The sequence below is a fragment of the Diplotaxodon limnothrissa genome, linkage group LG7 (genome assembly GCF_057381915.1).
Source record: "Diplotaxodon limnothrissa isolate DT_005_m linkage group LG7, D_limnothrissa_male_GT1.1, whole genome shotgun sequence".
Classification (NCBI taxonomy): Eukaryota; Metazoa; Chordata; class Actinopteri; order Cichliformes; family Cichlidae; genus Diplotaxodon; species Diplotaxodon limnothrissa.
In genome coordinates, this window is record NC_140602.1 from 29,672,242 (window position 1) to 29,698,108 (window position 25,867).

Consider the following 25,867-nt stretch of genomic DNA (forward strand, 5'->3'; position numbering starts at 1 on the left):
GAGTTCAAGTTTTTTCCACTCCCTAAAAAGAAGTTTGACATCGGGATGTTCAAGGTTTGTCTCTCTGAAACTGGGTTTTACAGCTCTCCTCACAAAGGTGATGACACGTGAGAGAGACGGATCATTATTTTGAGCATTACACCAGTCAGAGTTAGCCATGGATGGTAAAGTGTCCTCATCGAAAACATCAGGCACTACAGAAGGGTCGACAACAAGAGACTCCGCAATGACAGGCTGCTCTGAATGAGGGTGACGTTCATCTTTAACCATCACAAGATGACGTTGACATAATGCAGAGAACACCTCATGATCCATGTCATCTCCTGCTTCCATGAACCGTTTTTTCATGTCCTCTATTCTCTCTCTTTCTTTAGTGAAAGCTTCATCCTCAAGAGGCGGACCTTGAGGCCGCCGGGATAACCCATCTGCATCGCGGTTGGCCTGCCCTGCTCTGTACTTGATGGTAAACTGGTAAGTAGAAAGAGCGGCTAACCAGCGATGACCAGCAGCATCTAACTTCGCAGATGTCAAGACGTATGTGAGGGGGTTGTTGTCGGTAAGCACAGTGAAACTTGACCCATAAAGGAAATCACTGAACTTTTCACAAACGGCCCATTTTAAGGCCAAGAATTCGAGTTTGTGCGTAGGGTAGTTTCTCTCGCTCTTGGAAAGACCTCGACTGGCATACGCGACAACTCTGAGCTTCCCCTCCTGCTCTTGATAGAGCGCTGCCCCCAATCCATCGCGACAAGCGTCAGTATGTACAACATATGGTAGTTGTGGATTCGCAAAAGCAAGGATGGGCGCAGACGTCAGTTTCTTGATCAGGGTTCTGAATGCACTCTCACACTCCGAAGTCCACTCCTCACCGAGCGGTGCATTAGGGCTCACAAGAGTCGTGAAGCGTTCCCTCTTGTACACTTTGCCCCTTTTCTTTGGTGGATAGTAGCCTGCTGTCAGGCTATTAAGAGGTTTGGCTATCTGGGAATATCCTTCGACAAACCGCCGATAATACCCAGCGAAGCCTAAGAAACATTTAAGCTCTTTCCTATTTGAAGGACGAGGCCAGTCTCTCAAGGCGGATATCTTGTCAGGGTCAGTATGAACTCCTCGTGCATCCACGACATGACCAAGATACTTTACTGACGTCTTAAAGAAGTGACATTTCTCCGGAGAAAGCTTTAGACCGAAATCTTTAAGACGGTTCAGCACCTTCATGAGTCGTGCTTCATGTTCTTCCAATGTGTCTGAAAAGACAATCAAGTCGTCCAGAAACACCAATACCTCATTGAGATGCAAGTCACCGACACACCTTTCCATAAGGCGCTGAAAAGTGCTTGGTGCGTTCGTGACACCCTGAGGCATGCGATTGAATTCAAAGAAGCCGAGGGGACACGTGAAAGCGGTTTTAGGCTTGTCTTCTTCGGCCATCTCAACCTGGTAATAACCAGATTTAAGGTCCATGACGGAGAACCATTTAGCACCGCTAAGGGCAGCAAAGGTCTCCTCAATGTTCGGAAGAGCGTATGCATCTCTGATGGTTCGAGCATTTAGCTTCCTGTAGTCGATGCATAACCTGATAGAACCATTCTTCTTCCGGACCAAGACCACTGGGGATGCAAAAGGGCTCTGTGACTCTTTAATGATTCCTGCATCAAGCAGTTCTTTAAGATGCTCCTTGACTGCCTCCCTGTCACTGGGATGAATAGGCCTTGGCCTCTCCTTAAAAGGAGTCTCGTCATGTAGCCTGATGTGATGTTTCACTGCAGTGGTGTGACCATATGACAGGTCATCCACAGCAAAGACTTCTGGAATAGATCTAAGCTTGGTGGTGATACGATCTTTCCATTGTTCAGATATTGGTGAATCATCAAGATTGAACTCGAGGTTGTCACTGTCAGGCTTATTGTGATGAGAGTCACCTTTCACTGGTCCAAGTGATGTGACCTGCTGAGCTGCACATATTTGAGCAATGATGCATTTTGGCTGCAGCGTAACATCATGGTCACTAAGATTGCGCAGGACGACCGGGACCTTGCAGCTAGACTTAAATGGAATGTCCATCAGAGCAGCTTCAAGGAACACGCCACCTGGCAACCTGTGATGTTCATTGGGTTCAAGCACAAATGTGGTCTGACTGTTCCTTTTCAACCTGACATCACCTGTGATGCAGCACTTTTGTTTTGCAGGGATGGTGATGGGGTTTCCACCATGTAACCTGACAGGATGAGCATGGTTGTTGAGGTCATGGATCTGGGCAATATGCTGGAAGATCACTGCAAAATCTCTAGAGAAGAGTTTGCAAACAACCTCTGGACCATCCTGTTCAAGTACTTGTTCATAAAGTCGTAATAACACATTGGTACCAATCAACAGGGGGGTTCTGCTGTTGAACTGACACTCTGGCACCACAAGTGCTAACACGACTAGCTCCTCTTTCCTGCCAGGAACAGACAGCGGGAAAGTGACACGCGCTTCTATGTAACCAAGATAGGGGACCTGCTGTCCACCTGCTCCTTCGATTTCAAGAAGGGCATGAATTGGATGTATAGGTAAGTGAGACAGATGGTTCTTATGGAAACACTCGGACACTGTTGTAACTTGTGAGCCGGTGTCCATTATGGACTCACACTGTACACCCTCAAGAAAGACAGAAGCCGCACAACGAGGACCTACAAGCCCTGCAGGTATAGATCGCTCTGTGCAACGGTAGGTTTCAGTCATTGTGTGGGTTATGACCTTCTTCTGTGTTCCAGCACCATCAACTGATCTGTTGGGACAGGGGTTATCATCAACTGCAGCTCCTGGACGTCCCACTACAGGAGCTGCTACTAGTTTAAAGTGAATGGGGAAGCAGCCTGCTGAGCTAAAAACTTATCCTGCCTCTCCCGGAGTTCTGCATTTTTCTTGCGAACCAGTGCGGGGTTGGGTTCATTCGAGCAATGAGCAGCAATGTGGTTGTCTTCCCCACACTTAAAACAAAACCACGGCCTCGGCATTCCAGGCACCTTAAGGCCCCTCTTCATGTTACTACTACTGATTGCAAAGCAGTCGGTCTTTTCAGTACTCTCTCTCTGATTTTGTGCTAGTTTTTCAACTTGCTTTGTCAGTTCAGCTATCTTGTTCTCAATATCAGAGGTTTCATCTCGCTTTGCTTTTACCACTAGGGGAGGATTACTATCATGAGTGAGGCTCGGTGGCTTTTTGTTTAGCTTTTCCAACTGTTTAGTTAGCTCGTTTACTTTCTTTTCAAGCTTTGATGTCTCATTCGGCTTTGAGTTAGTCAGTGGGACAGGCTCACAGTCATAAGAGGGCATATCAAAAACATGATGGGCATACATGTTAGCTTTCGAAGCACCTAAATGCTTTTTCATCCTATCTAGCTTTGTGGAACGGCGGTCTTCCTCAGTTCTCAGCATGAGGAGGAATTCAGGAAATGTTGGTGGATTTCCCTTTTTGCACTCTAACTGTAAGCCGATGATGATGCTCTGATCCCAACAGCCCCTACAAAATTGTCTGAGCAAATGATCATTGGAATTTCCAGCTGAGGCTCCCCCTCTAGAAATTGCTCTTGTGAGGAGGCTATGGAGCCTGTTCAAGTATGTTGATGGCTTCTCTCCACTATCTTGGTTAGAGCCGAGAAATGCCGCAAACAACTCCTCTCCATCCTCCACAACCCCAAAAGCAGAATCAAGTTGAGTGATGTAGACACTTGGTGGTGAAGAGATGCCAAGAGACTTCACAACATCAGCTGCTGGACTCAGCAAGCTCTCAAGAATCCTTCTCACCTTGTGAGCATCATTCAAGGAAGGATCGTTAAGGAGAAGATCAACTTGGGTGTGCCATGTTTCGTAGTCCACCTCACCGTTTGGCCTTGGCATCCGCCCAGAGAAGGTGCGCAACCTTATTTGTGGGGATGGTGAAGTGGTGGACTCACTTCGGATGACATGCTCCACAATCACTCTCTGGATCTGGGGGGGTTAAAAACATCCTCACTGATGTGGACTGGGCTCGTTGGTAAACTAGCAGATGCACTATAAACATGTGTGGGCTCTGCAGGCTCATTTTGATCATTATTAGGTGTGTTAGCATTTTGAGCTGCATAGGGCTGTGTAGCATTACTGTGTACGTCATGTGATGTGCCCTGGTTCCCATGCAGTTCCTCCTGAAGCACATTCAAGAAACCTTTCCTGCCACTGCCTGCGACAGACTTTAGTTCGTCCAGGTATCTGCAAGCTATCTCCCTCCCCACCACTTCCTGACAAACATCTCTAATGGTCCTCGCAAACCACATCACAGCTGGGTCCTTTGGACTTGGTACGGTACCCAAAGTAATGGGGTCGATTCTAGAGATAGACCTGTCAGATGCATACTGGACCAGGGCTCTACCCTCTGGTTGTCCTGATTCGTCAGGGATCCTCACTAATTTAGAAATATCTCCATTAACTTTGAACACAGCAGTTATTTCCTCATCTGTGTATTCTGGTCCTATACCTGTTACATACAGGGAGTTTTGACCATTAACCTCAAAACGGTTGCAAATATCCATACCTGACTCAGTGGAAAAAATCTCAAAAATCTCAAACGTGCGTAGTGTGGGGTGGAAGATCAGAAAGCTACTATTAACCAATCTCCTGGCTGGCTCGCCACTTTTTATGTAACCTGGACGTGTGTCCCTCTATCTATAAAGAGATGATCTATACTGCTCGCCCAAGTGCAATGTCTACAATATCCGAATCTAGGTTTGGGAAGGAGATTGGCGGTAGCAACTCTGTAAGAGCAATGAGACTTCCAACCCACATAACACGCACGACCACAGGTTTATGAAACAAAGTTTGCTTTATATATTTCCTTTTGGATCAGTTCCCTTTGCTCATCCTCAATGTAGGGATACCTTCAAATGCAGTAACCATCTCAAATGCATCACAAAAATAATTGAAACAATCAAAATAGATGTAAGACAAGAAACACAATATTTCAACACCCCAAAGAAAAAGAAAAAGAAAAGAAAATAGCATGTGAGTGTCCAGTTCCTTATGGTGTCAGTTTATTCAGTTACCCACTGTCCTGGGTTAAGAACTGAAAACGACCTGAATCTCAGGCGGAGAAAAAGTAGCAAAAGAAAATGATAAGGTATCTCTCAGGTGGGCTTCCTTTTGTTTTTTTCCCTACCGCCCTCCTGGTACGGCAGGCATCAACGTGTCGGCGTCCTGACACAGAGAAGGCCTCCACAGCAGCAACAGTGTCTTAGACCCACGATACCAGCTCCTCACTTGGCACCCATGGAACTGTACCTCAAAAAAAAAAAACCAGTCTGCACACAAATACGCAGAATGTTAGATGTCCACATTCCTTAAATGTCCTTGTTCCTAATGTCCTTGGTTCTTTTGAAATATTAAAATAAATCTGCATCTTGTGACACATTAAAAGTAAATACACCGTATTACTGTGCATCACCCGCAGTTACAGTAACAGCACAGCTATTGCACGTGAACTGCGCATAACCACTTAGCTGGCCGCGGCTGAACTAGCAGGCCCAAGAAAGTAAAAACATTAGACACTCATAATAAACAAAACTGTCACAACATTGCAATACTACGAAAACACATCTTAAACATCATTAAACACATTTACTACTATTCTGACTGGTTAGTTATTTTTTCCAGTGCATTGAACTGCAATAGCGGTGCTAAGTGAGCTAGGCTAACTCACCAGAATAGTTCAAAAAAGTTCGAAGAAATACTCCGACTCCTTTCAGGTAGGTACCCGTCTGTGGTTCACCGCTAACGACAGCTCTCTCACAAATGTCTTTCCTCTCTTTCAACTGGAAAAAACCGTGCTCCGCGGCAGCATGGAGTTTTTCCTTGCCGTCCTTTTTCCTCTACACCACACCTTCACGCGCACGGAGCTGCAGATGGTGCCTTCAGGGCAAGCCCGGAAATTAAACTATCAGACAAGGACTACGATGCATTCAAAGAACCCTGTACTTCTGATTGCTGTAAATCTTACCAGGGTTACAAGTGGAAATAAACTTCCTCAAACCTGGAGAAGCTTTCGTGAGTGGGGGAACAGAATGTGTATTTCAGCTTTAGGGGGCTCACACTCTTCTACAGTGAGGTGGGTCCATCCTTCAAGAACCCAAGAGGAGCAGTGCAGATCATTGAACCAGCTCCTTGCAGCCTCGAGGGCGTGTGAGTTTTTCCAGACAGTCTGCTTGTGTTTTCTGGACCTGGAGAAGAAATCTGACTGCAGCCCCTGTAGACGTGCTTGGTTTGCATCACCATAATGGACAGACGGGTGGGCCTCACAGCCTGTTTGATGTGTTTCTGTGGGTGTTACCAAGCAATGACTCCACTGCGGCACTTTTGCCGGGGTGAAAATCAGCACCTCCAAGTCTGAGGCCAGGGTTCAGAGAAGCAGAGCGCTGGGGTGAAGACTGAGGAGAGTGTGAAGGATGTTCTGCCCTCACCTGCTGTACCGAGGTGTGGGCGGTGACTGAGGTGGAAATGGGCTTCCACTGAAGGAGTGTGAGGGCTGTCCATAGGAGAAGAGCCATTGCTCCTTCACATCAACAGCCGACCACAGCTGGGCTGGTTTGACAGCTGGGCTGCATGGCGCCTGGGTGACCAGCACCGGGACATTACGTCTCTCTGCTGACTTGGGAACGTCTGGAGAAGGAGTACAGTTTATGACCTTCAGATGAAACTGCTAAGCTGCTGCTAACTTTATAACTCAGCTGAACCTGAATCCTCTCGTTCAGGGACGCCTCGATTGGCTGTGCTAATCCTGTTATTGGAGCCTTTCAGTGTTTTTAACTCAGCCATGTCTCAGACTGATTTTGTGTGCAGAACTGTTTGTTATCAGTTAGAGGATAATCAATGTGACATGTCATAAGCAAGCGATCATGAAGTGATCACAAATCCATGGTTGATGAATATGAAATGCAGATTTTGTGATGGGCCATTTAATTATGATTAGTCATCTACGGTGTGTAAATGCTCCACATGTCGTCATGAGTTAGGCACGCAGTTTGAAACCTGCGAGTGAGTTCATTCATTCACTCATGTGTAATAAATGATTTATGATTTGAGTACTTGTTGGTGCACATGCCTCGACAAACTTTTGATCTGATTATGAGATTTATTGCGCATGAAAAATTAAAGTGCAGACACTCCAAGGAAAATAGACAGGTTAACACGGCGGAGTCACACCTGTTTAAAGAACCACCCCATCAACTCATCAGCACAGAGAAAACACAGGAATAAAAGTTCCACACAACAACAAGACGCAGTGAAGCTCATCGCTCCATCAAGAGCACTGCAATCGCATCATCACACCCATCACTGCTGACATTATAACGAGTTCAGCTTTCAGCAGCTCAACATTACACGTGTGAATACTTCAGGGTCCCTGGACCACTGCAGAACCCCCACATGTTCACTGATGAGAGGATATAAAACTTGAATAAAAGTCTGTGGATGCAGAGTAGTGAAGCTCAACATCAGGTTCCATGTTCAGAAGCAATCAGTAGCGCAATTAGTGCTCACATCAGAAATGTCTGACAGCAGGATGGACTGTCCCTTTAATCCTTCCAGCTGCAGCGTGCTCCTAAATCCAGAAATAATCCAGGACCAACAGAGAGCTCTCGTGTGCACGTTTCCTGTCCCTGCCCTTGTAAAGACCTCAGGACACGAATGCGACACCGCCGGGCGCTGCACGTACGTAGATATAATTAGAAAAAGATTTAGTGCATGAGAAAGTGCAGAGAAAAGCCCCGCAGCATGAGGGTAACTGAAATCAGATAACTATAAAACAAGCAGGATGCTCACATCAGTAACACTGAGCTGTAACAGTGGATCACAAATCCATATATATTATATAAGTGCTTGAGTATATGAGTATCACTTTGCTTTCTACTCATTTAGATGAATAGAGCACCTGAACAGCAGTGTGGTGCTTTGAGCAGAGTCTATTTCACATGAATCTGAGGACGTATATGAGGTAAAGTGTTGTGGGGTTCCACAGGGATCCATTTTGGGTCCCGTGTTAATCACCATGCTAGCCCTAGGGCTAATCGTGCAGAGCGATGGCCTTGGCTGCCTAGTCTCTGTGTCCTGTTAAAGCCCATCAGCTCTGATGACTCACACACTCGCTCTGCTTCATGGTGCAAAATAATCCCACCCAGCATAAGCACCGCCATTGGACCTTTGACTCAGAGCAGGTCATCCACGCTGTCCTTTGTCCTCCACATCAGTCATCCTCTCACACAGTTGAGCTTCACCTGAAATCTGAAGAGCTCAGACAGACGAACTCTGCAGCCTCTTCCTCTTCCTCTCTTCTTCTCTCCTTAAATTTTTTAAAATAATGAAAGCCTTCTAAAAGTTTGACCTCCTTTTTTTCATGTGTGTGATTGTAAGAATACTTGCTTTCTCTCATTTCCACTGAGTTAATAGTGATAACAACTGAAATAGTCACTTAAGGTAACTAAAGGTAAAGTAATAAAGGTCCCGTCTTTGTAAAGTTCCTGCTGATGATTAACTGTGCAGTTCTCTGCAACTCCAACACTACTCAAATTTCATTAGGAGCCATTACTCTGACATTACCATTTGTAAGGCGAGTAACTACAGACTGGGGCAAGGAGGTTCATAAATGATTGGGAGGGTAAGTTAGCTCATGATGTCAGTGTGTTTCCTTCCTGTCCTCCTCAGTATTTGGAGCTGTTATGGGTCTAAAAGCAGAAGAATTCCTTTTTCTAAATTCTGTGAACTGATCCTTTAATAACTTCTAACTTAACTTGTGATAGACTTGTTGGAGCTTTCCGCCGGGACACATCTGGCAAATGTGAGGATTTATGTGCATCAGATTCCTTGTGACCCCCATCAGACTGAGAATGCTCGCTGTAATGACAGCGGGGCGTATGCAAACACATACACACACTCATTTGCCGAGGTGCATGGCACTAAACTGCTTCCCCAAACCCACCAGCAGCGACGGAGGCGGCGGCTCAGTGCTGCTTTAAGGCGAGCGAGCCAATCTAGCAGCGGCAGTGCTCCATTACACGGTCAGTGAGGTGGGGTGGTGCCGTGATGGAAATAGCTGCCTCTTTTCTGTAGGTCACAGAGGACGCCGGTACACGCACCAGGCCCGTCCGCTCGCGCCGACGTGCTTGTGATTCATCTCATTTCCTCTGCACTCGTCTGAAGCCTGCTTTCCAGGTTGGGGGGGGGGCAGTAAGACGAGCTCACCCTGTGAAGATGGTGCAGAAAGCAATATAACCATGAGTGTGACCGAGGGCGAGCCATCCTGATGCAGACGCTGGCTCGTCAGCTATGCTAATATGTAAATATGCAAATGAGCATTCCCACTCAGGGACTCTTAATTAAAGAAACAGCGAGAGAAAACAAAGCAGCAAGATCACCAGACACAGACAGGAAATTGTGTGCACCCAGGTTAAACATTCAGGAGGAGCGCCACGGTGATGCCACCAATCAGAGAGCAGCCCCTACCTGCCGCTCGCCCTCATATTCAGAACAAACAGCGCCATGTTTGCTCATCATAATGAGATCCAAACCAGGATCTAAATCACTCCAGAGTGCTGTTTGCAGTTCAGAGCAGCTTCAGTGCCTTGCTTTGTTCTCAGCCCCAGAACCACAGCCGGAACCACAGGCCCAACTAAATACTCACGCCCGAGCCCTCGGACCAAACCGCCACCATGGCCGCCTCAGAGAGACCACACCTCTGATACCGGACGCAAACACCACCTCTGTGGAAGCACTGAAGAGAGAACATCCACCAGGTCACTGCAGCCACGTGCTAAACAAGTTTCTAAAACCCAGTCACGTCAAGTTATTCATGAGCATGGTGGACCAACGTGCCACACAACTAGCTGGAAAAAAGCAAAGCAAGAAAATACTGAAGACTAGAAGAAAGAAAAGTGTCAGAAACTAAAGATGTAAAGACTTCAAACAAAGATTTTAAAGATGAGTGTTGGAGAGGTCATAATTTGAAGAGCCAGACCGCTGAGCTGCTGACCTTAACGAGCTGTTAGCACTGTGCTTAGTTAAAGTTCAGAAAGGTAAGAGTGCTGATCCATGTACTCACTTCAAAACAAACAATAAAATGTTAAAATCAATTCTAAAGCGCACTAAAGTGAAAAAGAGGGAAACACAATCTCGTTTACGAGCGCCTGTCCGGAGAAGAGCTGCAGATGCTGGAATCAATAATCAAGCCTGGACGAAGTGAAAGCATGAATTACTTCATCAAAGTCAGCAGATGAGAGAATGTTTTTAGTCTCTGCAAGTCTAAAAGATGATTCCCTTTCAAGTCAGGTGTTATAAGTACAGTTATGTATACCAGGCATGAACAGGTCCACACCTGTATATGGACAAACCCTCAGCAGCCATGATGGACACAAGGACAGCAAATCATGTAAATTAACAGGTGGTGTATACCAGCGGTCATCAAACCCCGGGCCTCGGACCGGTACTGGTCCGTGAGTCGTTTGGTACCGGGCCGCGAGAGTTGAGGCTCCGGTGTGAAATGTATGGTTTTCAGGGTTTTTATCGGTTTTCAGCGTTATTTTGTTATCGTTTTTATTGTTAACTCGGTTTTCCTGGGTCTTTTCACGTGTGTTATGAATAAATCTTCTTTTTTTCGGTGCCGGTACTAGTTTTATTTTGTTGTATTTATCCGCGACACATTAAAGGCCGGTCCGTGAAAATATTGTCGGGCATAAACCGGCCCGTGGCGCAAAAAAGGTTGGAGACCGCTGGTGTATACCATGACTCCGTGCAGAGATCTGCAGGTGAAGCCTGAGTGCACACAGGTGAGTGTGTGCACTCAGCGGGAGCTCTGAGAGGTGCCGCCGTCTTTGGCTCAGTGAAAATGAACAGTAGGTCTGACTGTGCTCTTATTTGAAATGCAAATAAAGTCCAAAAACCTTTTAGAGCACCCCGTAGGTTTCTCCTACATTACCTGTGGCAAAGGCCATATTTAATTACTCCTTCTGTCACTCAGAGTCCCTCTCCCAGCAGTCGTTTCATCCCGGCTGCTTTTCAGCCTCAGTGGGAGGCAAGCCACCCTCCGAGGCCGCCGAGACCCGGAGGACCTGCGGGATTCCCATGATTATGCAGCTCTCCGCTCTCCATCCGGGGTTAATGGAGGCTAAAAGGAAAAGAACGAGCCTGCTCCGGATTCTTTTTACAGGCAATCAAACACGATTCATGCTCCATGTGTGATACCGGCCGTCACCTGCAGTGCACTCTGAGGGGAGGGAGGGGACTCGTTGGGGGGGTCGTGGGGACATTTATTTGGATTTTTGCCTTCTGGCTTTCAGCTTACTCCAACTCCCACTCACTGATGTATCTGCTGCTTCTCCATAGGTCACACTTAGACACCGAAACCACAGAAACCTCCTGCTGCTGTCACCGAGAGGAGCTTGTAAAAACCTGGGAGCTGTCTGCAGGGGCAAAGGATCATCTAAATACTCCACCAATAACCACGTCATGACTTTCGGGCCATGCCGCGCCCACCCAACAGCTGACATAACCTCTCCATATGTGGGCAACCCAACATGAGCCACTGCCCGAACTGGACTCTGGACTTCTCTGCCAGGTTTCTCAGTGAGTCCTAAAAGCAGCCCAGGTTAGGTCCCGAGGAGTCATCGAGGAGTTGAGTTGCTGAATCAGCTGATTGAAGAGTGGAGGAGCTTTCCTGCATCATATGTTGGAAATACACATTCTTAAAAACAACCTTTGCACATGTGGGAGCAATAAGAGCATCAATCTATCACCTTCACAGGTTCTTCACAGTGAAGAGATCCAGCCTGCTGTGGAGGAGCATTGCTGCTGCTGAAGCAACAAGCAACTTTTGATGGGAAGAGAGCTCAGCCCAGCAGGCAGGTCAGCTGTTTACATGCTTCTCTCTAAGCATGCTCAACCCGCTGAACTGATACCCACATGGAGGACAGAATATGTGACTGAAAGCTGACAGCAGGACGGATAGAGACGGTAAACCCCGGAAAACTGGCAGAACAACCTCGGGATGAGTTCTCTCCGGCCACCGTGTGAGAATTAAATATGCCACTGGTGCACTAACAAAGGATCTCAGTTCAACCTTCAGGTGTTAGCACCTTTCCTCGAGATTACCAAACCGTCCCACCCGCATCGCTGTTTGTTTCATCCAGATGGTTTGAGGTCTGGATTCTGGGAAAACCTTTAGCTTGGAGCCCCTTCTGGGGATTTTAAAGGTTGCCTGGCATTTACATGTAAACAGCCAAGTGACTTCAATGTGAGTCACTGTGATTCTTACACCTGCTTCAGAGGTTTTCCTCTGTATTTCTATATTTCCTGTATTTTTCAGACTATAAGGCACTTAAAATTCTTTAATTTTCTCAAAAATCAACAGTGCGCCTTATGTATGAATTCTGGTTGAGCTTACTGACCTCAAACCGATTTTTTGTGGTACACGACACTCAAAAATCTGCTTCAACATAATATTATGGTGTGATTATAAGGACCCCAAAATGGCACCTTTTAAGAGACATGCTTACGGGCCGAAATCGCCCACCTGTCAAACTCAGACACTGAAGATCGAGAATTTGATGGATTTCTGGACGAAGAATGAACTGAAAAAGTGAGTGTTTTGTTCTGTATTTTATGTGTTACAACTGAACAATGTTGAGAGTTATCGTGAATGAGTTGATTAAAGTTTGAATTATGTAACAGTTTTGTTTTGCTTAATGCACCTTATAATCCGGTGCGCCTTCTGTAACAAAATAGACCCGTTCATTGATATTGTGCCTTATAATCCGGTACGCCGTATAGTCCAAAAACTACGGTACATTATCAGTTGTAATCACACATAAATAAATCCAGGACCAGGACAAGAGTGGGAGAAGATCCACACAAGGACCCTCTGGCTGTTTGCTGACCACTGTTTCATTATCAGCTCATTTTAAAAAAAGACCTGATCTCCACTTTAAAGGCTGAAACTGAAGTCCACATGAAGAGGTGGTTGCATGAATCTTATCTGGACCAAAGCTTCACTTTGTTCACTTTACTGTTTCACCATAGGCACCAAGTGTACTAGGGCTGGCATCTGGAACAATACACAGCTAAAAATGTCATATTAAATTAAAATGTAATATATTTCCAAAGCATAAAGAGTACTTTATGAAACGTACCTGTACATAACGTTAACATTCATGTCACAGAGCTTGAATTTCCACCAAACCGCACCAGCGGAGCTCAGGCTGCACTCCCGGTCATCAGATACATGCACGAAACAAACGTTTGACCTTTGAACTGCACCCCGACACTAACACAACCAGTGAAAGGACGCTAGCAGTCACAGTGATTGAATGGTTCTGTCTGCTCGAGCAAGTAAGCAGCCTTGGTATTAGCATTCAGAACTACCTGAAAACAATCCAGGGCAGATTTACTAGTTGAGGAAAACAGCGATCGACAGAAATCCATACAGGACAAGACTGAGTACATCAACTTACACCATCTTACACCCCAAAAATCCCTCCATAAGCTTCAACTGGTTCAAAACTCTGCTGTTCGCATTATTATCAGAATCCCCTCCTACCAGCACATCACCCCTGTTCTTCAGGAACTTCACTGGCTCCCAGTGAAATTCAGGATAATATACAAACTTCTTCTGCTCACCTTCAAGACCCTTCATAACCTTGCTCCTCCTTACCTTTTTGACCTGTTAAGCACTACCTACCCGCTACTACTGCCCACTCACTTTGATCTTCTTCTTCTTCTTCTTCTATCTCGTGCCTTCTTTCCACCTCACCACAGTGGGAAGGAGAGCTTTCAGCTGCTCTACTCCCAGGCTGTGGAGCTCTCTACCCCCAGATTTAAGAAACATTGATTCCCTCCCCCTGTTTAAATCTTTAACTCAAAACCTATCTGTTCAAATCTGAATATTCACTGTGAACCCACTGTTTGTTTTTGTTTTTATTGTCCTTCATTTTGTCATCTCTATTATATGTTTTATTCTATTGTTAAGTGTCCTTGGGTGTCTTGAAAGGCGCTTTTAAAATAATTTAAATAATAATAATAATAATAATAATAATAATAATAATAATAATAATAATTATTATTATTATTATTATTATTATTATTATTATTATTTTATACTTATTATTATTAATAATTATTATTATTATCATTATTGTTAATATCTATAGAAACTATATACCCTGGCAGCAGTCAGGGGGCCCGTTAGCATCAATAATAACCCGATCGATATATCAATGACTGATAAACATGTGTCAGAGTTGACTGTATGTCCACTGTGTTCGCTCATTATCTTCGTGCCGCTGTGACGGCTCGCCCTACTCTAACTTCAAGTTCCTCTTCATGTTGTAAGCCTGACTCATGCAGGTAATCAGTCCTTGTTACAGATGTCTGTGTTTATTTGTATGAAACATCTGGAAACACCGGCCTCACTGTGTGACTGCACATCTGATATTTCTGTTTCTCTGCTGAAGCAGCTTCATCACTCAAAACCACGAAGAGACAGCATGTGCTCACTTTAATCAGACAAGTCCATCAAGTGCTTAACCTCCACCCTCAAGGCTGAGTGCGCACACACACATACACACTAACACACACACTCCCCACTCATACATGAATAAGCTTGATGAGATGAGTCTGACCTCAACTCTGTGCTGAATGTATGAAGGTGCTGGAAGGAAACAGTTTGAATCATTAAATGATGGCAGTGAGCTCTGTGAGCTCAGCCTCAACGGCCAGGCTGAACCAATGAAAATGCTGAAAATGTGTAGCAGGAAATAAAAAACCAAACAGGGACTGACGGACTGAAGGTGGCGATAAAACTGACCTACAGGAACAGGAGGCCTGATTCCAGCCTGAGATCTTCTCCCAGAGCTCGACTAACAGGTTCAGGTTCAAATGGTCATCAATCCAAACAAAGCTCTCGGATATTAATAAAATGACTGACCTGTAGTCTATGAAGAACATCCTCACGTAGCTCTTCCTGTTCTCCAGATGGCTCAGCACTCTCTGTGAAGGGCGATGGACCGATTTGCTCTGTAAGCAAACTACTACCCCTCCGTGGAGGGAGGGGGGTAAAGAGTCTCTGATGTACAGTTTTCGTCATATTTTCTCACCACTCTGGCTCTTTTCTTCTCACATTTTCATATTTGGAACTTTATTATATTAAGATAAACTTGATTTTTCTAACTGAGGGACAGGAACATATGCACTGTGAGTGCTTTTGAGGTGATGATGAGATTAAGCTTGACTGTCTTCAGATGCAGCTACTTCAATGGAGAAGCATAAATCCAGATGTTTAGAAGACCCGACCTGCACATGTGGAAAAATAGAGATTTCTTCTGTTTCAGAGTGTAAATATTTCCTGCAGCTGTGGGTTTGAAACTGTGCATAGCGTTATTTCTGATGATTCCTCTAAGTGTGTGGCACCTTTGCAGTATCAGTCACATGACCTAGCAGCTCTGTCTCAGGTCAGGTGCTGCCTCCATCAGTGGATTCAGCTCATACTCACGCAGATAAAAAAAAAAATCCAATCATGTGTGAGCATTTTCCCGGCAGTGCTTCCTTCTCAAGGACGCCTGGCCTGTAGTCGCTAAAGGGGGCAGGTGTGTGCGTGTGTGTGTGTGTGTGTGTGTGTGTGTGTGTGTGAAATGCTGACTGGCCCACTTTGAGCCTCTCTCACCTTTAAAGCCGGTGCTTACCAATCAAATGTGTAATTTGCACCTGTGCGTCTATGAGATTTCTCCCCATTAAGCTCTTGAGCTGCTGATTTCATTGATTAGCTCCTCCTCTGGCTTGGCGGAAATCATGCTGAGGAGCCCTAACGAGGCCTAACAAGGGTGGCTCACCTGCACAGGGCGTCCGAGCGGCAGGTGCGCCGCAGCTCCAGACAGCTGGCTTTGTGCCTCTCCTGGTGTGAGCAGGACGGGACAATGGTGCGACGGCGACGCTCAGCACACGCCTGGTCCGGGCACGAGCAGAACAGCAGGGGGTAGCTCAGCTCCCATGACACCCGCTCGAAAAACTGTCGCAGGGCCTGAAACACACGACGCGAAGAAAAAGGTAAACAAGACGAGGAATGTGGTACAGGTGATTGAGTGCAGCGAAAAAGCTAAAAGCACTAAACTATTATTCCTTAATATGAGAAAAGAAGCCTGCATTAACAGTATAGCACAGCCTGTTAAATAATAATATCACTTTCCTAAGTGCCGAGGGAGACAACCGCCTGGCCGGGACTGGTGTCTGCATTTATCTGGAATATAAACTAGGAATTCCCAAATTAGGAAAAAATATCTGGAAAGAGAAAAGTGGCAAAGTGGTCTGTTTCACTGAGGAGGGATCTGCAGCATCACTGGTCCCTTTGATTTAATACTCACTAGCTTTACAACAAATCAGTGAGACTGGTGTCCACAGGTATCCACATGGTCGGGATGCTGAGTAAAATGTTAAAAAGAAATCTGAATGATTCAAAATGAGCTTAGATTTTTATTAAAACTGAATTTCTTCAGTTTAAACACGTGACAGGTTTTCTGTTTTATACTGAGAATAAATTCTAGATTTCTGAGATCACTGCATTCTCTATTTATTCACTTTTAATTCAGCATGAAAACTTTGTCAGGATTGGGGTTGTACACGGATAAAAGTTGTTCATGTCACACCTGCAGGAGGCCCTCAGCGTGAACCTCCTGGCACACAGCTTCTGTGCTGATGTTAATGCTGAAGGAGATCTGGAGCGCCGCAGTGACCCCAGTACTAACATAGCGTTCCACACATCTCACGGGTCTGAAACATCTGGGCTCAAAGATCAATAGGTCTAAATGTTTTTGTTAGAATCCCGGTGAAGGCCTAAACTTCTTTGGATGCAGCTCATTTGTTTTGCTTGTTAGACTTGTCAGAATTGTTTGCGGCTAGGGATGGGTACCGGTTCTGACATAAACGGTAGTAACCAGACCGAAAAGCAGCGCACATTTCGGTGCTTTTTTTCCCCTGAGATGTCATACACTTCAGATTCTAGCCAATCATTTTACCTTTGCAAGCGTAGTAGGCAGGCCCAGGTACGTACGTTCTTTTAGAGCAGAGCTACAGATTAAAAATGCCCAAGGTAGGGTTTTTTTTTTTTTTTATACAGCTTGTGAACTCACTGTCTGACCCATACTCCGGAACAGTAGGAGGCGGTAATGCTCCTTTACGTTGGTTGCCAACCGCCGTTAAACACAAAGAAGAAGAAGAAGAAGAAGAAAATGCCCAAGGCGAAGTGGTCAAAAGTCTGGCTGTACTTCACAGCAAAAGATGCAAACTCAGCAGCCTGCAACAAGTGCTTTAAGGTGATACTGTGCAAAGGAGGTAACTCCTCGAATCTGATGAAACACCTGGCGACGTATAGCATTTTGTTAAAAGCAGAGAAATGCACCGTATTTGATAGCTTGCTGCGAGACCTCACATCGAGCATATCTACTGCGGGTGTGGTGCCTGTTATCAGACCGGAGTTAGCAACATCCCCCAAAAACCCGAATAGGAGAGTCCTGGCCCCTAGCCCTGCCAGTGTAGCAGAAATCATGACGGATGATGATGCAGCAGCAGCTGTTCTTCTCTGCGTGAGTAGCTTAATGTTGTTCATGTGCAAGCTAACCACGTTATTAAATTAATGCATGTAAGGTGAACTAGCAAACACCGTTGTAGTTCCATACGGCTGTCTTCTTGTTTGATGGCAGATACTCCCTTCACCCTGGCCAAAAAGGCTAAAATGACCAAAGGAAAAGTGGGAAACAGCTAAACATGAGAGGTTTTTGGACAAAGTTTGTGTTTTTTTTCCATTGTTTAAGCACTGCTTGCAACCAAGAATGATACCCTATAGCTGCAGAAAAGGCTAACATTGTTATCTTTTTACAAAAAAAACTGCTAAACATGAGAGATTTTTGGACAAAGTCTGTGTTCTCCATTCTTTAAGCACCGGTTCGAGCACTGTTTAAGCACCGTCACCGTTTCAAAAGTACCGGTTTGGTACTGGTATCGGATAAAACCTAAACGATACCCATCCTTAATTGCGGCATCATTTGAAGACATAAACTGTAGATAAAAGATGGACTTTGCCTGCAGTCTTTCTCATGTCCATCAGGGGGTGATTCCTCAGGTCTGATTGGATAGAAGTCTGTTCGAGAAGTCTGAGCGTCCTGTTCAACTGGTCTCTGAGCTCAGTTAACTGTTTCCTGTCAGGTGTGACTGAATCAAACAGGATGTTACCTTTTGCATTATTATAATTGCAGGGTCGTGACCTTACAATATAAAACGCCCTGAGGCAATACTGAAGCCGAAACCTGACGAGTCTAGAATTACTTCAGCTGTGATGTTTCCTGACACGCTCAGAGAGGCTGCTCTGGATCCTCACAGTAAAATCTGCTGCACTGAATCTGTGTTTGAGCATCTTCAGTGTCACTGACTCACAGTTGGTAAAAACTCCTCACTACTCTGAGCCGGGAGCAAAACTGGCAGTTTTTCTGCAGGTGTTTGGCTGTGGCCCGGTGATGAGGACACACAGACTTATTGGATTTTCCCAGGAGTCTGTGATCCATGGAGCCCAGGGGTGTTCATCTCAGCCTCGGAGCTGTGGAGCTGAATTTAGATGCTTTCTCAGGTGAAATATAACCGTATTAAAAAAGCATTTTAAATGCTGCACTTTTACTTGACTATTTTTAAAGATTTTATTCCAACAAACAGTTTGTGTAATTCTGCCACTGACGTAAAAGTGAAACCGAGGAGGAGGAACTTGAAACGTTAATAACCTTTAGCCTGCGCAGCGCTGATACCATAACACCAGCTCTGCAGTCCAGGCGCTGTCACATCATCACCATCATCACCATCATCAGAGAGACCCTCGGACGGTTTAAACATGGAGGCCGTGAGGTTTGAGCCTCAGGTGCCACAAATGCTGTAAATGATGCTCAATCACTCTGAAGGGCGCTGAGACATGGGCAGCTGTCAGTGCTAGCTGTGTGCTTACTGCACACGTGCATATGTTTGTGCTGGTGGAGCATTTTTTTAATGACATCATCTGACCAATAATATGGCTGCTATGAGGTTACTGTACTAAAAGATCATCTGAGAATAATTACATAATTTACACCTGCAGGTATTATGACCTGGTAAACAGATCAGTCTGTGAGTGAGTGCTGCATGCTCTCAATTTACATGAACTAGTTTCAGTCAGAGGCTCAGAAGGAAAAACGGTTATTTATTTAATTTTTATGTTGGCCTTATTGACAGATACAGTGAAGAACTGGCAGGAAAGCAGAGGGAGAGAGGGGAAAACATGCAGCAAAGGGCCGCGGGTCAGATTTGAACCTGGGCCGGCCGCTCTCAGCTGTACAGCACATGGGTGCCTGCTCAACGCACTGAGCTCAACTGCCACCCTGAGCAGTTATTGACGAATCAGAAGGTTGGAGGTTTGACCCCCTGCTACTGCAGTCTGTATGTTGAAGTACCGTTGGGCAAGATACTAAAGCCTGGTGCATCCATCCGAGTGAGTGTGAGTTAAACCACTTGTTTCAATACAGAAAACTGTGCCTGTGTGACCAGGAGGATGAGGCCTGAAGGACCTTCAGCATAAAACAGGGCTTATACTGTTTTATGCTGCCTATACTGAAAAAGGACAATTTTGACAAGACACAAATGAACAACTACAGGCCGATCTCAAATCTCCCATTTTTAAGTAAGATCATTGAAAAAGCAGTTTCTCAACAGCTCAATTACTTCTTAAAACAGAATAACTGCTATGATGCCTTCCAGTCGGGTTTTAGACAGAACCACAGCACTGAAACCGCTCTGACCAAAGTGTTTAATGACAAATGTCTGAATACAGACAGTGGAAAAATGTCAGTCTTAGTTTTACTGGATCTCAGTGCAGCATTTGACACAGTTGACCACAACATATTACTCAAACGACTGGAGAACTGGGCAGGTCTTTCAGGAACTGTACTAAACTGGTTCAAAACATACTTAGAAAACAGGAAATACTTTGTATCAATAGGTAACTTCACATCTGAGCAGACAAGTATCACATGTGGAGTTCCCCAAGGTTCCATCTTGGGACCCCTTCTGTTTAACATTTACATGCTCCCACTGGCACAGATTATAAAGAACAACAAAATAAACTACCACAGCTATGCAGATGACACACAAATATATATCACAATGTCACCAGGAGACCGAGGCCCTGTACAGGCTCTTGGTAAATGCATTGAGGAAATTAATGACTGGTTGTGTCACAATTTTCTTCAGCTAAACAAAAACAAAACTGAGGTAATAGTCTTTGGCGCCAAAGAAAAACGATTACAGGTCACCAGAGAACTTCAATCTATACATCTAAAAACCACAAACCAGGCGAGAAATTTGGGTGTAGTGATGGATGCAGACCTAAACTTAGAAAAACACATTAAGACAATAACAAAATCAGCTTACTATCACCTCAAGAATACAGTGGGGCAAAAAAGTATTTAGTCAGCCACCGATTGTGCAAGTTCCCCCACTTAAAATGATGACAGAGGTCAGTAATTTGCACCAGAGGTACACTTCAACTGTGAGAGACAGAATGTGAAAAAAAAGAAATCCATGAATTCACATGGTAGGATTTGTAAAGAATTTATTCGTAAATCAGGGTGGAAAATAAGTATTTGGTCAATAACAAAAATACAACTCAATACTTTGTAACATATCCTTTGTTGGCAATAACAGAGGTCAAACGTTTACTATAGGTCTTTACCAGGTTTGCACACACAGTAGCTGGTATTTTGGCCCATTCCTCCATGCAGATCTTCTCGAGAGCAGTGATGTTTTGGGGCTGTCGCCGAGCAACACGGACTTTCAACTCCCGCCACAGATTTTCTATGGGGTTGAGGTCTGGAGACTGGCTAGGCCACTCCAGGACTTTCAAATGCTTCTTACGGAGCCACTCCTTTGTTGCCCGGGCGGTGTGTTTTGGATCATTGTCATGTTGGAAGACCCAGCCTCGTTTCATCTTCAAAGTTCTCACTGATGGAAGGAGGTTTTGGCTCACAATCTCACGATACATGGCCCCATTCATTCTGTCCTTAACACGGATCAGTCGTCCTGTCCCCTTGGCAGAAAAACAGCCCCATAGCATGATGTTTCCACCCCCATGCTTCACAGTAGGTATGGTGTTCTTGGGATGCAACTCAGTATTCTTCTTCCTCCAAACACGACGAGTTGAGTTTATACCAAAAAGTTCTACTTTGGTTTCATCTGACCACATGACATTCTCCCAATCCTCTGCTGTATCATCCATGTGCTCTCTGGCAAACTTCAGACGGGCCTGGACATGCACTGGCTTCAGCAGCGGAACACGTCTGGCACTGCGGGATTTGATTCCCTGCCGTTGTAGTGTGTTACTGATGGTGACCTTTGTTACTTTGGTCCCAGCTCTCTGCAGGTCATTCACCAGGTCCCCCCGTGTGGTTCTGGGATCTTTGCTCACCGTTCTCATGATCATTTTGACCCCACGGGATGAGATCTTGCGTGGAGCCCCAGATCGAGGGAGATTATCAGTGGTCTTGTATGTCTTCCATTTTCTGATGATTGCTCCCACAGTTGATTTTTTCACACCAAGCTGCTTGCCTATTGTAGATTCACTCTTCCCAGTCTGGTGCAGGTCTACAATACTTTTCCTGGTGTCCTTCGAAAGCTCTTTGGTCTTGGTCATGGCGGAGTTTGGAGTCTGACTGTTTGAGGCTGTGGACAGGTGTCTTTTATACAGATGATGAGTTCAAACAGGTGCCATTCATACAGGTAACGAGTGGGGGACAGAAAAGCTTCTTACAGAAGACGTTACAGGTCTGTGAGAGCCAGAGATTTTCCTTGTTTGAGGTGACCAAATACTTATTTTCCACCCTAATTTACGAATAAATTCTTTACAAATCCTACCATGTGAATTCATGGATTTTTTTTTCACATTCTGTCTCTCACAGTTGAAGTGTACCTCTGGTGCAAATTACTGACCTCTGTCATCATTTTAAGTGGGGGAACTTGCACAATCGGTGGCTGACTAAATACTTTTTTGCCCCACTGTATATCAAGGATAAAAGATCTGATGTCTCAACAGGACCTGGAAAAACTAGTCCATGCATTCATCTTTAGTAGGCTTGATTACTGTAACAGCATCTTTACAGGTCTACCTAAAAAATCAGTCAGACAACTACAGCTCATTCAGAACGCTGCTGTTCGAGTCCTCACTAAGACCAAAAAAGTGGACCACATCAGTCCAGCACTGAGGTCTTTACACTGGCTGCCTGTCCATCAGAGGATAGACTTTAAAGTTCTGATGCTGGTCTATAAAGCTCTGAATGGTTTAGGACCAAAATACATCAGTGACCTCCTGACCCAGTATGAACCTTCCAGATCCCTCAGGTCATCTGGATCCGGTCTTTTATCAGTTCCCAGAGTCAGAACCAGACACGGAGAAGCTGCATTCAGCTTTTATGCTCCTTATATCTGGAACAAACTCCCAGAAAGCCTCAGATCAGCTGAAACACTCAATTTATTTAAATCCAGGTTGAAGACTCACCTGTTCTCAGCTGCATTTGAATAAAGCACCAAATCCACACTTTTAAGCTTAAATTTCAAAACTAACATTTTAACTACTGATTTTATCTACTGTTCTGATTTTATCTGTTTTGATTTTATATACTGTTTTGTTTGTTTGTTTGTTAATTAGTTAGTTTGTTTGTTTGCTTGTTTTAATCAATTTTAAATCATGCTTTTCATTTGTTTTTGTTTCTAATGTCTCTGTAAAGCACTTTGAATCACCTTGTTGTTGAATTGTGCTATACAAATAAACTTGCCTTGCCTTGCCTTATTAAGCATCCCCTGCCTGTGACCTGCAGCATGTACCTGCAGTCTGGGTCAGAGCTATGTTCCTTGTCTTTAAACCACCTCCCTGCTACATTTCCCACATTCCCTGCCTTTGACGCTGGAGCAGGATGCTGTTGTGGAGAGGTTCGGAGTTTGTTTTTTTTTATCTACGCTTTGTGAAAGTGTGAAATTAAGCTGAGCTTCGTGCAGCTGAGCTGAACGCTGGGCAGTTTTCTCACTGCTTCAGGATTTCCCCTCAAACTTGAGGCGCTGCACCCACCTTCTGACATCGCTTCCTGCTACACGGCTCCTGATAGCCCGCAGAGGGCTGCGGGGGCGTGGTCTTGCTGCAGATGGAGTTATAGGCAGATCGGAGACGTTTACACGTCTCGTTAAGGTTACAAGCCTTCGCCGCATCCAGACAGGGGTTACAGGGTTTCCCTGCCTCGGAGCAGGGGCTCATCTTGGTCAGAGATGAATCTGCAGAGAGAGAAGAGATAAAAGATAAATTAAAGAGACTCACACACGTCTTTGTGCCCGAGCTTGCACTAATTTGTGCACTTAATGAAATAATCTGCTGAAAGATAATTGAACGTTTTCAGAGAGCGACTTGACTTCAGCAAGGCTCCAATCAGCAAGGCTGTAATCACTCCACTCGCGGCACTCTCGCGTCTCCCAAAAGACACTTTTAGACTGAAAGCTTCGATTTCTGTTTTTATGATTAACCGTGTTTTTCTGCTTCTCCACTTACTTTGAAAAGTCCGAAGGCCGGAGGTCAAAGAAAAACAAAAACAAAGAGAAACTCAGAGGAGGAACAGAAAGTCACCTTCGACAAAATAATAAGAACACTACTACAGCATGCACCATTAGACAGGTGAATTTGAATAATAACTACAGAGAAGCTTCGCTTGTTGTAGAAAAGTGAACATTTCGCCTCCTGTCTATTCTGGCCGGGCTTGTCCTCCAGAGAGGAGGTTAGCCTGGGAACGCCTTGATGGTTCTGGATAAGCTGGAGGACGTGGTGAGAAGGAGGTCTGGGCTTCCCTGCTGCTGCCCCCGAGACCCAACTTCAGATCAGCAGAAGAAAATAAATGAATGATTTAATGTGTTATTTTAGATTTGAACTTTTATTGAAGTGGATGAACTAGCTTCAATAATGCACGGCGCATTGCTCAGTCACAGTTTTAATAACACGTGAACTTTTGTACTAACATGTTTTCATACAATATTTAACATTAGTTTATTTAAAGTGTTTTTCTGCCTTGCTGTCTGGAGTATAACATGTAATGTTGATAATGAAGCGGCATGGTTCATTGTTGAAGAATCTTTTTTTAGTAGACGAAGAAATTGGTCGCCAGGAACATCTCTGATTTATCTAACCTGCGATCTTTGTGTAAACCCAGTGACATGTTTGCACTGAATAACATATTAAAATCACACGAACGATGTGTGACTGATTGCTCCGTCAGCCCTCTAGCCTGCACCCGCATGCCCAATAATCACAGGATGAGAGCAGAGTGATCACAGATCACGTCCATCAACGTGATTGGACAGGTTAAAGGTCATCATTGTAACTGTGTTTCTTCCTAAAACAGAAAACTCTAAATACAAAGCTGAGATTTTATAAATGATATTTTTATCAGGATGTCTGAGTTGTTGTGATGAATTCAGATAAACTTAAATGAAGAAGAGCTGTCTTTGGTACGCTGTACGAGCTCATGTGACTAATCCTCTGTAATCCTGCGTAAACCACTTACTGCTTAAGTTTGCTCCATGAGTCAATCAGTCTGCATCCTTCTTCAAATATATAAAACGACTTTTATATATTGGACGTGTTTAATAGAGAGACTCAACATCCACACAGAAACATTTTAACAACTCAGACTGTGAAGAAAGAAAACCACACAAAACAGCAATCAGCGCCGCACACAGACCCACAAACAGACACAGAACATGCCTCCGTCAGTCAGGGCTCCCTGCTCTCAGAGCCAGCTCACTGTGACACAATCCTAAACAGCACAGCTGTCACGGTACTGGGTCGTGTGACCCAGTGTTTGAGTTTTTATGTATTTTTTTGTATTTATTTTCAGTCTAGTTAAATTCTAGGTTGCTGTTCAGGCCTTATTTCTTAGTTATTTCTGTCATCTCCGCCTGTACTCAGTCTCCCTGGTTCCTGCGTCTATGTTTCATGTCTATGCGGTTAAGTTCATGTCATGTTTTATCTCCATGTCTATGTCTCCGTGTTTCCTGTTTTATTTTGTAAGAGTCTGGTGTTCTTTGTTCATTGTAGTTAGTGTTTCTCTCCCCTGTATTGTCATTATGTTTCATTCGAGTCAGCTGTGTTCTCATGTGTCTCCACTTCCCCTGATCACCTCATGTGTGTATTTAAGTCCTCAGTCTTCCTTTGTTGTCGCGTTGTCTGTGTACTTCCCCTCTGGTCAAGTTAAGTGTTTTTCAGGATTCTGTGCAGTTCAGGTTTGCCATTTGGTTTCTGTTGTTTTTCATGCAGCCGCACGATGAGGTTCTGTGCAGGTCATGTCTGTTTCGTCATGCCATTTGGTTCACAGTTTCCATGCATCTGCACAGCATTCTGTTCACAGTGATCATAGTTATTCCTTACAGTCAGGTTAGTATTTTTCCAGTTTAGGTTTTTGGTTAGTTGCAGTCTGTCCCTGTTATGTTTTGTCTACTCCCTCCTGCATCAGCCCAAATAAAGGCTCTCTTTCAGTTTAAGTTCACTCCTGTCTCGTTCGCCTGTGTTCGCGCCTGGGTCCACCACACACTCTCCACACGGTCTGCCCCCGCTGGCCGTGACAACAGCATCCACCTGCTCACATCCACCCAACAAACAGCAGCACAGAAGTCTGTTTTTCCTCCATCAACAACTTCAGCTCCATCAGTGCACTCACCATGTGACCTAATTAGGACTGTAACAGGAGGCAGTGTTTGTGGTTCTGTGTCCTGCAGCTGTGTTAGGG

At 44.8% G+C, this 25,867-nt stretch overlaps 1 protein-coding gene across 1 annotated transcript in view; it reads right to left on the reverse strand.

Moving 5' to 3' along the window:
- Positions 1–25,867, reverse strand: part of gfra2b (GDNF family receptor alpha 2b) — a 166,525-nt gene that overhangs the window by 29,594 nt on the left and 111,064 nt on the right. Inside the window, exons 4-5 of the mRNA XM_085359564.1 lie at positions 23,170–23,369; positions 15,878–16,065 (exon numbers count right to left, since the gene is read on the reverse strand). Coding sequence (XP_085215690.1) covers positions 15,878–16,065; positions 23,170–23,369 — 388 coding nt within the window. The remainder of the gene's footprint in view (positions 1–15,877; positions 16,066–23,169; positions 23,370–25,867) is intronic.